This window comes from Podarcis raffonei, chromosome 1, assembly GCF_027172205.1.
Source record: "Podarcis raffonei isolate rPodRaf1 chromosome 1, rPodRaf1.pri, whole genome shotgun sequence".
NCBI lineage: Eukaryota > Metazoa > Chordata > Lepidosauria > Squamata > Lacertidae > Podarcis > Podarcis raffonei.
In genome coordinates, this window is record NC_070602.1 from 133,832,096 (window position 1) to 133,847,546 (window position 15,451).

Below are 15,451 nucleotides of genomic sequence, written 5' to 3' on the forward strand. Positions count from 1 at the left end.
TGCTGGTCACATGACCCGGAAGCTGTACGCCGGCTCCCTCGGCCAGTAAAGCGAGATGAGCGCCACAACCCCGGATGGACCTAATGGTCAGGGGTCCCTTTACCTTTACCTAGACAGATAGATAGATAGATTCTAGGATCGCCCGTCAGTCTGTGCCGTTGTGGCTGGTCTTGCTGCCTTTCTTCTCGGGCCTCAGCTTGGGTTACAGAGACCTCACAATTTTTCTTCTGGTTGCTGTGAGGACGACTGTGGCTGAGACCAGGAGACCACTTCAGACTTTTCGATTGAGAACTGGTATGAACACATTTGGCACCGCGCTCTATTGAGGGGGAAACTAAGCCATAGCATTAGGCTGGCTGTGGGCCAAGCTGAGCAAGAAGCGTTAGAAGCCATCTGTTTTCTCTTTATCACATTCATTAATACATCATCAGAGGATCTTTGTCCACCTGGATCTCATGCCAGCTTTGGGAGAGACTTGTTGCGCTAAAGTACATCGGCTATTGGGTCAGTGATGCTGACCCAAATGTAATGCTCCCCAAATGTAAACATTGGAGACCTGAGTGTGCTTGTTAATGAATGTTACATTGAATGTTTTTTGTACATGTAGAATCAATAAAATTGCCAGAAAAGGTGATATACAAAACCTAAATACAGTTACAACATAAATACTCTGCATAGAACATAAAAATTCACTCTCAGGCAGTAACTCACATTCAATAATCTTTTTCCAGTGTAATAATCATAATACTCACTGAATAGCACAGTTCATTAATTTATAAAATCATTTATAAAGCAGCATATTTACATTAGATTTAAAAGATTTAAATCATCATCATCATCATTTATTTTTATTATTTATACCCCGCCCATCTGGCTGGGTTTCCCCAGCCACTCTGGGCGGCCTCCAACAAAATATTATTATCACAATGGCATAAATACGGTATCGCAAGTGGACTGTGCAGGTTTCACAAAATCATTTGTATCTTCCTTTTGCTAACCTGCTCATTTAACTAGAGATAATAAGTCCCAAGCCTTTACCCTCTCTCTGTTATTTGCCTCTTTTTAACATTTCCAAACTCTAACAAATGTTGGCTGCACCTGTTGTATACAGAACTGGCATTTGAATACTGCAGGATACAAAATGCAGCAAGCAGAGCTTCAATTCTGGTTTTAATTTTACATATTTCATTTATAATATCTGTAATACTATGTTTTCCACAATTTTCTTGTTCTTTCACATAGCTGCAATATATGGATAAAAGCCCCTTTGTTTTTAAAGCAATACCAACATTTATATTCTGTATGTTTATATGTGTGTGTGTGCATTTCATTTCATGGTGTACAGCACCATTGGTAAACCGTTATATAACAACATACAAGTGTTTTGTGTCTTATTAATCTTCAGATTATTGCTTCCAATTTTTAGTAGTATTTTTGTAAGAGATCAGTGCAAATCAGCAATGTCTGCAAAGGTTCCCTTCTATCTCTCTCTCTCTCTCTCTCTCTGGATTCTGTAATTTTGAGATTTGTGATGTTGTCTTTGCAAATTTATTGTGTCTGATGGGGCTGCCAGTTGACAATTTTCTTTCTTGTTTATTTTAAAAAATAATAGTAGCAGCTGACAAATAGATGGGGCATTTATTGCAGCTTATTGATCCTAGCCATCTGGAGAACCATAACGTTACATTTGTTTTATAGCCCCACCTGTATTTCAGAATGTGCAACTGTGCCATTGAAGTCATATGTAAGCTTTTTGCCAGTACTTTATGATTGAATTATTATTCAACATGTTTATAGCTGGGCTCGGTTCTTGCTATTAATCAGGGTTTCTGCCCAAAGGAATACAGTTTCCTCAGGGCACATGTAGGCAGCATTTTGGCCTTTTCATAGATTTGTACAATAACATGGAAAAGGAACTGTGTGTCGAGCACTTTGAGCAGACAGGAAAAGAGCTGTGTTAAGAGTCTCCACTTTACTCAAGTACTGATTTTTAAAACGGAATAATATGATTGAAATATGGGTTTTTCTTATGTTCCATCCTTTTGTTGACCTTGCCAATAAAGGTCCGTATAGTTAAAGCCATGGTTTTCCCAGTAGTGATGTATGGAAGTGAGAGCTGGACCATAAAGAAGGCTGATCACCGAAGAATTGATGCTTTTGAATTATGGTGCTGGAGGAGACTCTTGAGAGTCCCATGGACTGCAAGAAGATCAAACCTCTCCATTCTGGAGGAAATCAGCCCTGAGTGCTCTCTGGAAGGACAGATCCTGAAGCTGAGGCTCCAGTACTTTGGCCACCTCATGAGAAGAGAAGACTCCCTGGAGAAGACCCTGATGTTGGGAAAGATGGAGGGCACAAGGAGAAGGGGACGACAGAGGACGAGGTGGTTGGACAGTGTCCTCGAAGCTACCAGCATGAGTTTGACCAAACTGCGGGAGGCAGTGGAAGACAGGAGTGCCTGGCGTACTCTGGTCCAGGGGGTCACGAAGAGTTGGACACGACTAAACAACAAAAACAACCATCCTTGGAGACATGGATTGTGTGAATAATGCTACTAGGGGAATTTTCATGTCGCCTCATGTTCCTTGCATGATTTTTCATGCTACCTCAATGCTGGACCCTTAGACACAACTGGCCAGAATGAGCCAGGTGATGCTCCCTGACCCCTGTAGAAGCTTTCAGGCCAAATTTACTTGCTGGTCTGAGAATTTAGGAGACAACGCCCTGACTGTATATAGAATTGACTTTGCTTGGTCTTCCTTGTCCTTTGCTGTCCCTGAAGCTCCTCGTGAACAAGGTTCTGACAAGGTCCCAAGCAGGTGAGGTTGGATTATCATAGTTTCAAAATCTCATTTTCCAAGCTGTGCACTGTACCTACTCTTGGATCAAAGCTGAGTTTCTGATAGAGCACAAATTAAGTGCAGGTGGATAGCAAGGAAAAATAAGCAATTCTTCTCTACTGCCTGCCTCTTCACCTTTCTGAATTAATTGTATCATGCCCCATGGTGACCGGGCAGGTAATCCATAAGCCAAAATGTATAATTTTGAGACAATATCCAACTAAAAGGGTATATAATTTTTAAAATTATATCATAAAGCCGAAAAGGTCCAGAAGATCACTTTAATCTATTCTATTTCGTGTCTTCAGAAAGGAGCTTCAGTTTTGTACCCCATAGCCACACGCTGCATAAAATCCACCATATCCAGATGACCAAGTGTGGACCAAGTAGAGAACAAAGAGGGAAAACCTGAGCACTTCAAATAATAATTCAGTAAAAACAGAGGCATGTTCTGTTTTCCCTTTTAAATCAACACTATTACTTTCTGGCTTATGGTCCTATGCATAGTTGCTTTAAATCTCACTGTTTTGAATGGAATTTCTGTGAAAGCAAGTGTGTGCAGGAAGATTAGCGTATATTATGAGTTTTTGTTTTGTTTTGTTACTTTCTTCTAAGCACTGAGAAAAAATGGGCTCGTTTTGCTGTTTAATTGTAGCAGCTGACAAATGACTGTTTCAGTGCAGCTTGTTGAACATCTGGAAAGCCATGCTCTTTTAATTCATTTTACAGTCCCACCTGTGTCTTAAAATGTACAGCTGTGTAATTATGAGTAAGCACCAAGCGTTTAGTGGAGTTGATAATTTTGGATGACTTTGGAACAGTCTTTTTTTGGGTGCACAAAAGACTTATATAACATCTAAACCAGAGCTTTCCAAATTGTGTGTTGCGACACGTTAGTGTACCGACTGCAGCATATAGGTGTGTCACACGAATTCTCCCTGCATTCCTCCCAGGCCTGGAAAGGGGTTAGTTTCACCTGCAGTTTGCTAGTAAAACCGAATTACTGTGTCGTGAAATGATGCATATCTAAAAAGCGTGTCACCGACATGAAAAGTTTGGAAAGCTCTGATCTAAACCCTTGAGTATCCCTTTTCTGGGGCTTCCCCTTTTATTTCTTTGTTACTCTTACATCTTCCCTTTTTGCTCTACTGGAGAGCCAATACAGTGTTACCTTGGGTTACGTACACTTCAGGTTACAGACTCTGCTAATCCAGAAATAGTATCTCGGGTTAAGAACTTTGCGTCAGGATGAAAACAGAAATCGTGCTATGGCGGCATGGCGGCAGCGGGAGGCCCCATTAGCTAAAGTGGTGCTTCAGGTTAAGAACAGTTTCAGGTTAAGAACGGACCTCTGGAACGAATTAAGTACTTAACCCAGTGTACGATTCAAAATAAAGTTGTTCAATAGATCCAGACAGCTTCCAGGGGGCTTGCGGAGTGAAAGTCATCCTGCTTTTACTGTGAACACTGCAATTATGGCTTTCCAGGGCCCAGCAAAATTGTTGACTTTGGAGAACTGAATTCAATTTCCAACTTGGTCCTGAAATTCGTTGTATAACTTCAGCAGGCTATGGCCTTTGGCCTGGTTTGGATGTACCAACACTTTCCACGTATCTGATCAGGCATGGTTATGTGTACTAGACTGGTTCCACTGGTTCCAGATTGGGAGGTTGGGCATTTAAATCCTAAATCCAGCAGAGACCCGCTAGACTACCGCAGCTACCCTTTCCACTTTACACAAAGTATCTGACTTGCCTTTCTCAACTTTTCCATGTTAGAAGATCCTGTTGAGGCCCCCAAAATCCTAGAGCCCACACTGCAGGTATTGTGTCCTAGTGACAATTCCCATAAGCACAGTGCTCCAATATTGTTGTTTTAAGCCTGACACACATACAAGTTGCCGCCAAGTAGTGCTACCTGTTGGTTGTATTACTGCTTCCGCACAGCTGTACCTTGCTTTATGAAGAGCCATTGAATGTCTTAATCAGGTGAAGGGCCTTTCAGTACTTCATCCTATTAAATAACAGTCGCCTTTCTTGCAGGATTGTGATGAGTTTGAGTAAAATAAGGAAAGGTATCTGAGCTGACATTGGGGAGTGGTCAGGGTGGTAATAAAAGTAATAGTCTTCCTCAGTTGTCTGGTTAGTTTCAAGGGTGGAATGCCTCAAAACCTATAGGAGCCTCTTATTTTGCATTCACATAGAAACATTTATGGGCAGATACTAGTATCAGAGGACGGACACGAGCTGAATTAAAACAGCTCTCCAGCCCAAATGCCTTTCTAGTGCAAGAACAGTATACAGTTCTGGTAATGAGAGAGCTTTGATCAAGCGTATACTGTATTTTATCCAGGCTTTGCCAGTGAGGTTAGATTAGGTTCTGCAGAATCTGCTATTCATATGCACACTTAAAAGTCAAAACAAAACTGTGTATCTGAAGAAGTGTGCATGCACACGAAAGCTCATACCAAGGACTAACTTAGTTGGTCTTTAAGGTGCTACTGGAAGAAAAAAAAAATTTTGTTTTGACTATGGCAGACCAACACGGCTACCTATCTGTAACTTAAAAGTCAGTTTGTGTGTGTGTGTGTGTGTGTGTGTGTGTGCAGTATGTTCTGTAGAAGCTTCCAGTAATTGAATCTACGTTAGCTGAATATCTGAATTCAGTTGTTTCCACCCCTGTAGCCTCTGTCTCTTCATGACGGTCTATTGAATAGCATTTCAAGCATCCAACTAGCCTTCCAAGTGCGATCCAAGCACCCAGTAATACAGGTGCATAAAGATGTCCCTTGAGCCATTTGGGTAAATTAGGTTGTATTACAACCTCAGAACACTTTAGCGTAACTAGTATAACACCGCTGAGGAGATAGTATCGATTGCCCGTGAGCATTTAGAGGTTTTATTAGAGGCTGAGCTAAGCTTAATGGATTTCCCCACCCCCACCCCTTTTCTAGGTATCAAAGCAAGCCAAAGAGTTCCTGGAATATGTCTATGAAGAGCCCCTGATTGACATCCAGCAGGAAAATCCGATGCTGTATAGACATGTTGAGCCACTGACAACGGTGGTCCGTCTGAGACAGCAGCTGAAATCCCTCCGAGCCTATTTGTTCAGCTGCAGAGCAGCAGTGGCCGAAGACCTGCGAAGGAGGTAGGAAGAAGGGGTATCAGGCAAGCTTCCTCGGGGCTCCCTTCCCCTCTTTGTCTGTCTCTCACTTCCTCTTCTCGGTTCCCATGACCTAGCAATTAAAGTGCGGCCCGTTGTGTCTGCCTACTCGTCGTAACTGGATACTTCCAATGCAACTGGATGGTCCACAGCCTTAAAATATCTCTGATTCACCAGCGCTTCTCTTAAGGATATTGGGAAGAGAGTGGCTCCGCAGACTGACAGCCTTACAGCAGGAATGGTTTTCTGTGCAGCAGATGTAAACTTAGTAGTCATTGCATGCCAATTAGAGAGCAATAGAATATGCGGTCTTTGGAACAAGTTACATACATACAAGGCATATGGAACTGACTCGCTGTGTCAGATCATTAATCCAACTAGTCTCACATGGTGTATTCTGACCTTGCTGTAATTCTCCAAGATGGCCGTCTTTCCCCGCCCTGCCACATGAGATCCTTTGCAACTCTAGATGCCTGGGATTGAGCCTGGCAATGCTTCATGCAGACCATGTGCTGTGACACTGAGCTGCACCAAAACGCCACACTTTGAGCACATGAACATGGCTGTTATTTTGGCTAGTGCTGCTACTGCTGGAAGAGTTCCCACTCATCTGGGGTTTGTGCATTTGCAGAGGCATTTCAGTGATGCGTCTGAAATATAATTGCCACTGGGCGATCCAGCAATAGCTCTTAGCATCCCAGGGGAACTGCATTTAAAGTCCTGTGCTTTGGAGTCACCTACTGCCCGACTTTTCCTCCCCCATCCATCACTGAGGTCGGTGCCTCAGGCAGAGCAAGGAACAGGGTAAGGCCTGCTGTTGAAATGGTGCCCTCCTTCTCCTCTGAATTGAACACGGCTTATAAGGCCTAAGAAGGAGGGGAGGGAAGTTCAGACTTGTACCCACGCAACAAACCCCAGAAACTATTTGTTTCTTTTGTTCGCTGGAAATAATTAAGGGCCAAGGAAGCCCAAAACTGGAACGGTACCTTGGTTCTGTCTCTTGGTCACACTGTGGTGTGCCAGAATGTGGTGGGGTGGGGTGGCCAGAACATAATAATGTGGATTTGCTTTCATATATATATCCTCCCTAAATTGTGCCCTGTTGCAGGATAGGGGAAGAAAGACAATTGACACCTGCTTGTTTTGCCAGTAATGAAAGGGAAGTGATCTTTGCCATTCAGGAGATAACCTATGTCAGTGCCTTGGTTCAAAATGTCAAGAACAGCTAAGGGAAGTCGTCAGTGTCAGGAAGGTGGGAGATGCTGGTAACCACATTCCTGTTTTAAGTGCGTGTTGCGGGGACTGAACGGAGCTTTTTCTTTCTTTTAAATAAAAGATCTGCAACTTTGTAAGGAGGGTGCATGCAATGCTTTACAAATTATTGCCTTGCCCTTACACACGCACCCACAAGCGACATTATCGCCTGCTTTTTTCCTATCCTTCATTTCTAATACTGGTAATAGTGCCTCCTTCAATTAGTATGAAGGCAGGATGGCTTATGGAGGGTGCAGTTCAGAAAAAGGTGTCGGAGAAAGAAATTACTGCTTTTGATTAACACCAAAGGGGGAAAAAATAAAAGAATGTTCTGATTAGAATAAAGAGGCAGGGAGGGCTGAACCAAGTCAATGAAGAGAGTCGGAGAAAAGAGATCAAAGGAAACAAAGAGAGAAAAGCAAGAGGGCCTGGAGACATGGGGCAGAGAGGGGAAGGTGAGGATGCGGGCTGAGGATGAAGAGCCAGAGCTGATGGGAAAAGGTGATGGAAAAGGGGCCAGGAGACGCTGTGAAGAGGCATTCAGGAGAGCACGGGAACAAAAGCAAACCTGAGAAAATAAGAACCGCTGGGAGCTACAAAGTGCCCAAACAAAGGAGGATTAGAGGCGGAGGAAGAAGCAGACGCGTGGACATAGTGCTGGAGGCAGGGAGGGTGAAGTTGGGATGTGGTTTTCAGGGGCTTCCAAGAACTGAAAATATCAAATTGTTATCAACGTTGGGGGAAAGTGGCATTGCAGCAGAGCCCGTTGGGGTAAGACGTGGTAGGCACATGGAATGATGCTGCCAATAAAATCAGCGGGAAGAAAAATTGTTTTAAAAGGTTCCAAATGGGCTAAATTAAAAGGTGTTTGAGTAACAGGACATAGCTTAATTTTATCTTGTGGTCAGGTCAGCTTGGTTTAACCTTGGACTATAAAACCATATTGGTAGCTACAATTCTCTGAACACAGTCTGTCATGCCCTCAAACCGCACAGCAACTCTCATCATGAGGATGAATCCTTTTCCCTTTCTCCATCTTTTTGTTTATGGTGCGGGCCTCACTGTGTGTGTGTGTGTGTGTGTGTGTGTGTGCAAGATTTTATCACACTTCCTAGTTTCTTGTTCTGTGAACGAAAACCTTGCCAGTGATTTTCCACTATGTTATTTCCTATTTTGTAGCCCTTATTTGTAACACAATCGCCATTTCTACAGAACGTGAGGTAATCTAGGAGTTTGTTTTTTCATGGTTAAATTATTACCCACCCTGTTCCCACTTATTCTTCGTTTCAGTTATGTGAAAAACCAGCAGCTCTGAGAACACCATCTTGAAGTCCTGTCAGTATGGTATAAACAAGCTGAAACAAAACTGTTAATAGGGCCGTCCAGAGAGAACTAAGAGCGGACTGATTAATCACGATGGCACCCTGTTGCTTTTACAGCATGGATAGCCTTTCTTCTGAGGGAAAGAGAAGAGTCTGCTCCTGTTTTTCTTCTGGTTTTCATTACTATCCATGCTTGTGTGTTAAAATGCACAAGGGTATTTCTAATAATAATAATAATAATAATATTTATTGATTTGATTTGTATACCACCCTTCATCCAAAGATCCCAGGGCAGTTCACAAGGGAAAGTGTGGGGAAATGGCTGCCAAATCTGTGTGGTGGAGTTGCAGTTTATTTCTGAAGCAACTATAGCCTAACATGCTGGACAACAAAAAGAAGTCTTGGAGTTCTCTGTGTTCCCTTTGAACAAAGTAGTATTTACGGTGATTTATCAGATCACTTTTCTTGATGATTCCCAGGTGCTTGTTGCACCGGCTATTTAAATAAAGGCTAAGATTATTACAGAAACAGAAGTGCTTCGCAAAAAAAAAAGCAAATAGCTTGAGTTTGAGTGTGTCCTGCTGCATTGTCACAGTCAGTAACATCTGACCCTAGAGAGGCCATGGCGCTTGTCAGCTCTGATGGACTGGTGGTTTCTCGCTTAGCTTTTGTTGTAGTTGTTGTTGTTGTTTAGTCGTTTAGTCGTGTCCGACTCTTCGTGACCCCCTGGACCAGAGCACGCCAGGCACTCCTGTCTTCCACTGCCTCCCGCAGTTTGGTCAAACTCATGTTTTTATTTCGCTTTTATAGCAAAAGTTGTAATAAACAGAAAAACAACAACCCATCAACCAAGATTTGTGTTATTGACCAGTGGTTAAGAGGACAACACAATTAATACCACAAATCAAGTATGAGTATCTGGTCAAAATAAGGAACGTGAGGCTGAAGTGGTATTTGCTTTTAATATAATAAGAATAAGAATATATTTATATATTTATACCCTGCCCACCTGGCTGGGTTTCCCCAGTCACTCTGGGCAGCTCCCAACAGAATCTTAAAAACATGATAAGGCATCATACATTGAAAACTTCCCTAAACAGCAGGGTTTTTTGGTTTTTTGTAATTTTATTTTTTGTAATTTTATTTTAGCTATTGTGATTTATGTGGAATATGTTCAGTTTAATTGTGTATTTTTAAAAAGTTTTAATTGTTTACGACTACTTTTGCTATGTAGAATGCTGAAAGCCACCTGTGGCACGGTTTGTACTGTGGAAAAGCGGATACAGATAAAATTATGTATGTATGGGATTTCACAAACTTGCAGGCCTGTCCATGTCGAAAATTTGCATAAGGTATTTTCAGCTTCATACTCTCCACAGGAGCAGCTCCTGGAAATCTATTGCCCCAAATTTCCAAAACTGCAGATTTTGAAAGAATAGGTGACATTAAAATCACGGGACTCTAGAAATGCTGTATTTGTTGCAGGACTAACGTAACACAGCTTCCCAAAAACCAGCTTTAAATGGCATGTAGAATTTCTTATAAGATTGATAAATTGCTGCATGACAAAGGAGATAATGGTATTGATCATATTTTAGAAGAGATATTAGAAAACACTGGACATTAGAAAATGACAAATGCCCCTTTTCTTTTATAAGAGATTGCCTTTTTAAAAAATCCCACTGAGATTCGAAATTGTTTTCACTTGCAGAAGCATTGCTTGAAAAATTGGCTCTACCTATGTCCAGCATATATTTATCACTTTAGGAAAAGCTTGCAGCAATCTTTTAAAGTGCACCTGCAGAAACAGCAACTGCCTCTGTGGCAAAGTAGATGAAAGGTTAGCCTTTTAAATACTTCCTGCTCAGTACTTCATTTTTCAGATATAAAGAAACATGATCACTAATAGATGTTTCTGAACAACCTATTATATTCTGAATTGCAAATATTCAAAATGTAAAACAATACTGCAGTATTAAAAAAAATAAATGATGGAGCCAACCCAGAACAAAATAAACCAGCTCAGTATAAATCTTATTAGCCAAGTCTGCATAGGTTTCTACTTCACCTTCACTTAACTTATTGCTCTGAGGGCCTTCTGGCGATTTCATCACTGCAAAAAGTGGGGTTCCAGGTTCCTTCTCGGTAGTGATGTGCACCTTCCCACCAGATATCAAACAGATAAACAAGTGTATGACGTTAAGGAGACAACTGAAGGCAGCCGGACGTAGGGAAGTTTTTTTATGTTGTTTTATTGTGTTTTTATATTTTTTTGGAAGCTGCCCAGAGTGGCTGGGGCAAGCCATTCAGATGGGTAGCATATAAATATGATGGTGGTGATGATTAAGCAGTTGTGTGTTATAACTACTTTGCTTTTTGGATTCACTTTGTTGACATTGACATTTCATTTTTGTGCGGACCTCTTCTTTAGATTTTTTGCTTTTTTTGCCAAAGTGTTTAGTAAAACAATCTTTTTTTAAAAGCAAGAACAAGTAAGCTACACAGAAGAGGTGGGGAAGGGGCTTCCAGCAGCCACATCTTAAAAGCCTTTTGGTCATCTTAGGATGCAATTCATCGGCACAGCCTGGTGCTTCTTTTTCACTCTAAAGTTGTTTGTCTGGCAAGGGGGCAGGGAAAGCAGCTGGGCAGCTCTGTTTTAGTTGTCCAGCATTGAAACAAAATCAGTTTGCACTGCTGCAGGACAATCGAGTCTATAGGACTGAACAGGCAGACAGATTTTTTAAAGGATCTGGGCTTAAATCTACTCTAGACATAAACTTCTAAAAATGGGTAGATCAAGAGCAGCACTATTTGTTCTGAAAGAGAGTGGCACTTGACCAAACTGTTTTCGTGCATACAGTAGTACAGTCGTACCTTGGTTCTCGAACGCCTTGGTACTCGTACGTTTTGGCTCCCAAACACCGAAAACCTAGAAGTAGGCGTTCCAGTTTTCGAACATTTTTTGGAAGCCGAACGTCTGACACGGCTTCCACTTGAGTGCAAGAAGCTCCTGCAGCCAATCGGAAGCCGCACCTTGGTTTTCTAATAGTTTTGGGAGTCGAACGGACTTCCGGAACAGATTACGTTCGAGAACCAAGGTATGACTGTACTTGAATCTTTTTCTTATATATCCTCATAAGAACAGTTCCTTGATTTATGCCCACCTGCCTCGATTTCATTGAGCTGCAGACTGTGAACTTCAGAATTTACTCTGCGCTTATCACTTTTGTACTTTGGCTTTTTGTATAGGTCTTAGGCAGGTCTGTTTGCAGTTGTTTTAGCTTAGCTGTCAGAGTGCTTAATTCAGTGCAGAAAAATTACCCTGAGCTGATGACAAATCATCTCTTAAATGCCTTCGGACAGTGTTTATTCTTAACAAAGGGACATAGCTACAAACCCTGCAACTTCGCCCTAAATGCAGAAAACAAAGCCTTATCTTGGGTTCTGTTTACAGTCAAAAAGTCACAGATAACCTTTTGTTTGTGCAGATACATCCCTGATAAGGCTGAGAGCCAAGGATGGATGAAATGTCTGGTTCTATCTTGTGCAATTGTTATGCTTCAAACTAATTGCCAGTGAAAAAGAAATGGAAGCTCATGCGAAACTGCCCACGGTGCTCGAGTTCCTCACTTAGATGTAATGTCTCCAATCCCTCCCTGAACCAACAGGCAAAAGCCTACATTTCTATTTCTGTCACTTCTTAAGTTGTTCACCCAGAAGAGGCTTCCTCCTTTTCTTCCTCCTTTTTTTTTAAAAAAGAAATTCCCGCCATTCCATCTTAAAAGTAAGGTTCAGGTTGCTTCCCGACGCAAGCCACCTTCTTTTCCCGTTTTGGTGGCTTGCAGAACTACAGTGCCCATTCCATGCAATCATGAAGCTTTTATTTATTTCTTTTTCTTTGATTGAACTATTTTCTGTCCACACCAGTGGACAGATTGCAATGGGATGTGTCTGGAATTCAGAGTACATATCCCCATCACCAAACCTCCTTCTGAGAAGGGAAAAGCTCTCTGTGTGTTTAAGGGTTGTGTGGTTGTAGGTTTGGGCACACACCCCTTTCCAACAGCTGTAATGTGGTCTTCAGGTTCTCCACACCTGCCCTAAGTAAACAATCCAACGTCCTTAACCCTGAAGTCTTGGAATGATTGAAACAGCTTTGGCTTGCACCATTTTTATTGTTGTTCTTAATGTATTGGTGTTGCCTTCCATTGGTGTTGCTGAGAATATTGCATCCCACTGACGTTTCACCTTTAGGCTGCAGTTATATACATACTGTAAGTCATATTGAAGTCAGTGGGGCTTATGTCTAAGTAAAGGATTGCCGTGCCCATCTGCACCTTTTTATTATTGTTATGTATTTTTGAATTTGTATCCTGCCTTTCCTCCCAAAGGAACCCAGAGGCACAACCTCTGCTGGCTCCCTGCTGCGGTGATTTTTGTTTCAGTCTTCTTTTATATTTCTCAAAGCGTTTCAAAAATCTGTGCCAAAGTTGCAGCAAAGGAGGAGCATTTGTTTAAGCGTGCTAGTTCTTCTTCTAAACCAAACTATTTTGCAATGCAGTTTTTTTCCCAAGATCTAAACTGATTTCTCAATGTGAATAAATGACAATGTTTGTTGGTGCTTCTTCAAACAAAATATTGCACTGAACTAGATGTCCTGGCTGAATTGACCTCCATCTGACTGTGCAGATGTTCATAAGGTTACCTTTAAAGCACTCAGACCCTGGATGCAACTGGTTCCATCCATTAGGCACATGATCTTAGTGCCACTGAGTGCCTTATGCGCTCTTTGATTTTGACGAGGAGAGCTTCTTAATGCACTTGGAGTGCTGTCATCAGAAGTAGGCTTTAGCTATTCTGCTGCTTCCTTCCATTGCAAATGAACAAGACCTGTTTCTGCAGTAATAGGAGTTTTGTTTAAAATAAAAAGTCAACAAAATTGGGCAGACCTTATTTTTAAGGCTTCTTCCCTCTCCCAGTTTCCATGGCAATGGGAATAAGTGCGCTTTTCTTACGGTTTCTCACTTACTGGTCATGTGCTTTGTTGCTTCCAATATGTGTTTGTTGCGTTTCATCCTTGATAGAGTGCTTTCTTATGGAACCAAAAAGGTGGGATATCTTTTGACGTCTCTGCCAATGTCACTTTGAGAAGCTGCTTTCAGAAGAAGAAGCATATTTGCCCCAAACATCTGTGTGTGTGTGTGTGTGTGTGTGTGTGTGATGGTTATATTTGAACTATATTTCCAACTCTCCTTTCCTGGGTATGATTTATAGATTTAGACATAACTACTTTTGAATACCAGTCTGGAATGTTTTTCTTCATCAAGAAGTACATTGTACTTATTTTTGCAGTGGTAAAAACAGATGGGTGGGGTATAAATAATAAATTATTGTTATTGTTATTATTATTGTAGCAGTTTACAATCATAAAGTGAATCATATGTCCCTAACAAAATTTAATATTTGTCATTTGAATGTTATTAACATTGTTAGAGAACCATGTCTTGTCAAGAAACTGAGAAAAAGGAGTCAAAACCAACAGACATGTGGCACAGTGCTATTTTTCTAGAAAAAGAGGTGCCCAAACTCACCATGAATGCCCCCCCCCCGTTCTCTTATAATGGCAATGGTGCCCACCTGAGAGGTGCTGGAACTGAGTTCCGGCTGGGAAAGAAAGCCCTGTATGTGGGCATATACAAAACTACAGATCTGTTAAGATGTCACCGTTACTTCCCAATTTAAAATGAGGTCATTTGGTTTTTAGTTTAAAGCTGTGTGGAATTTTGTGAATGGGTAAAAATCTTTAACATTCAGCACTAAAAAAAACAACCACCAGTCTCTAGGATGGTTCAGATTTTGTGCCGGTATTTCTCCAAACTTTGGGATAAAATGGAAATGACAGGGTTCTAGGAAGATGCACCTGTAGAGGCATGTTTTTCCTCTTCAGTCTTCATACTGTGGCCTGTGATCATACCCTGTGCCAGCCAGTTTTAAAGAAGACCTTCCTTTGTGAGAAGGAAATGGTAGGCCTGTGGGAAATGCTATGGTCCGCGAAAGTAATGCAGATTCTCTAAATACTGTTTTTAAAAATTGGGATGTTGGTGGAAGGGTGTTTTTTTCTCTCGTGGAGGTTGAAGAATTCAGTGTTTTTAATATAGTCTTATAAGAAGTTTCTGTATGAGATTTTGAACTGTGAAAGTTATACAAATGCTCACTTTTTATTCTTGTTTTTCTCCAAGAATTTTCCCTAGAGAGTATCTTCTTCAGCAGATCCACCTCTACTCCTTGGCAGACCTGCAGCAGGTAAAGGACTTTAGTTTGTCCAGAAGCTCAGCCTTATACATACTGTGAATACAGATTGTGTCAAGCTGTGTCTTGGTGAGCCTTTCCAGACCAAGAAGCCTTCCTAAATGGTAACTCAGAGAAATGCCTTAATCATAGATTGCTTAAGAGCCAGCGTGGTGTAGTGGTTAGAGCGGTGGACTCGTAATCTGGTGAATTGGGTTCGCTTCCCCGCTCCTCCACATGCAACTGCTGAGTGACCTTGGGCCAGTCACGCTTCTCTGAAGTCTCTCAGCCCCACTCACCTCACAGAGTGTTTGTTGTGGGGGAGGAAGGGAAAGCAGAATGTTAGCCGCTTTGAGACTCCTTAGGGTAGTGATAAAGCGGGATATCAAATCCAAACTCTTCGCTTTTTATCTATAACCCGTATATCAGTGATGCTAATTTATTGCCATTAATGCAGTTAATGGCAGATGAGCTGATACCTTTTATGTCCTTAACTGGAATAAAGCCTACATGGATGTAAAGATACAGGGCAAAGGATCTCGTACATTTTGTTAGAAGCTCATGAATGAGAGCCGATATAAGTGG

The 15,451-nt window shown here is 41.6% G+C and overlaps 1 protein-coding gene across 1 annotated transcript in view; it reads left to right on the top strand.

Annotated features, from left to right (window-relative positions):
* PLEKHM3 (pleckstrin homology domain containing M3) overlaps nt 1–15,451 on the top strand; it is a 58,602-nt gene that overhangs the window by 23,648 nt on the left and 19,503 nt on the right. The window contains exons 5-6 of the mRNA XM_053363085.1: nt 5,794–5,987; nt 14,818–14,881. Coding sequence (XP_053219060.1) covers nt 5,794–5,987; nt 14,818–14,881 — 258 coding nt within the window. The remainder of the gene's footprint in view (nt 1–5,793; nt 5,988–14,817; nt 14,882–15,451) is intronic.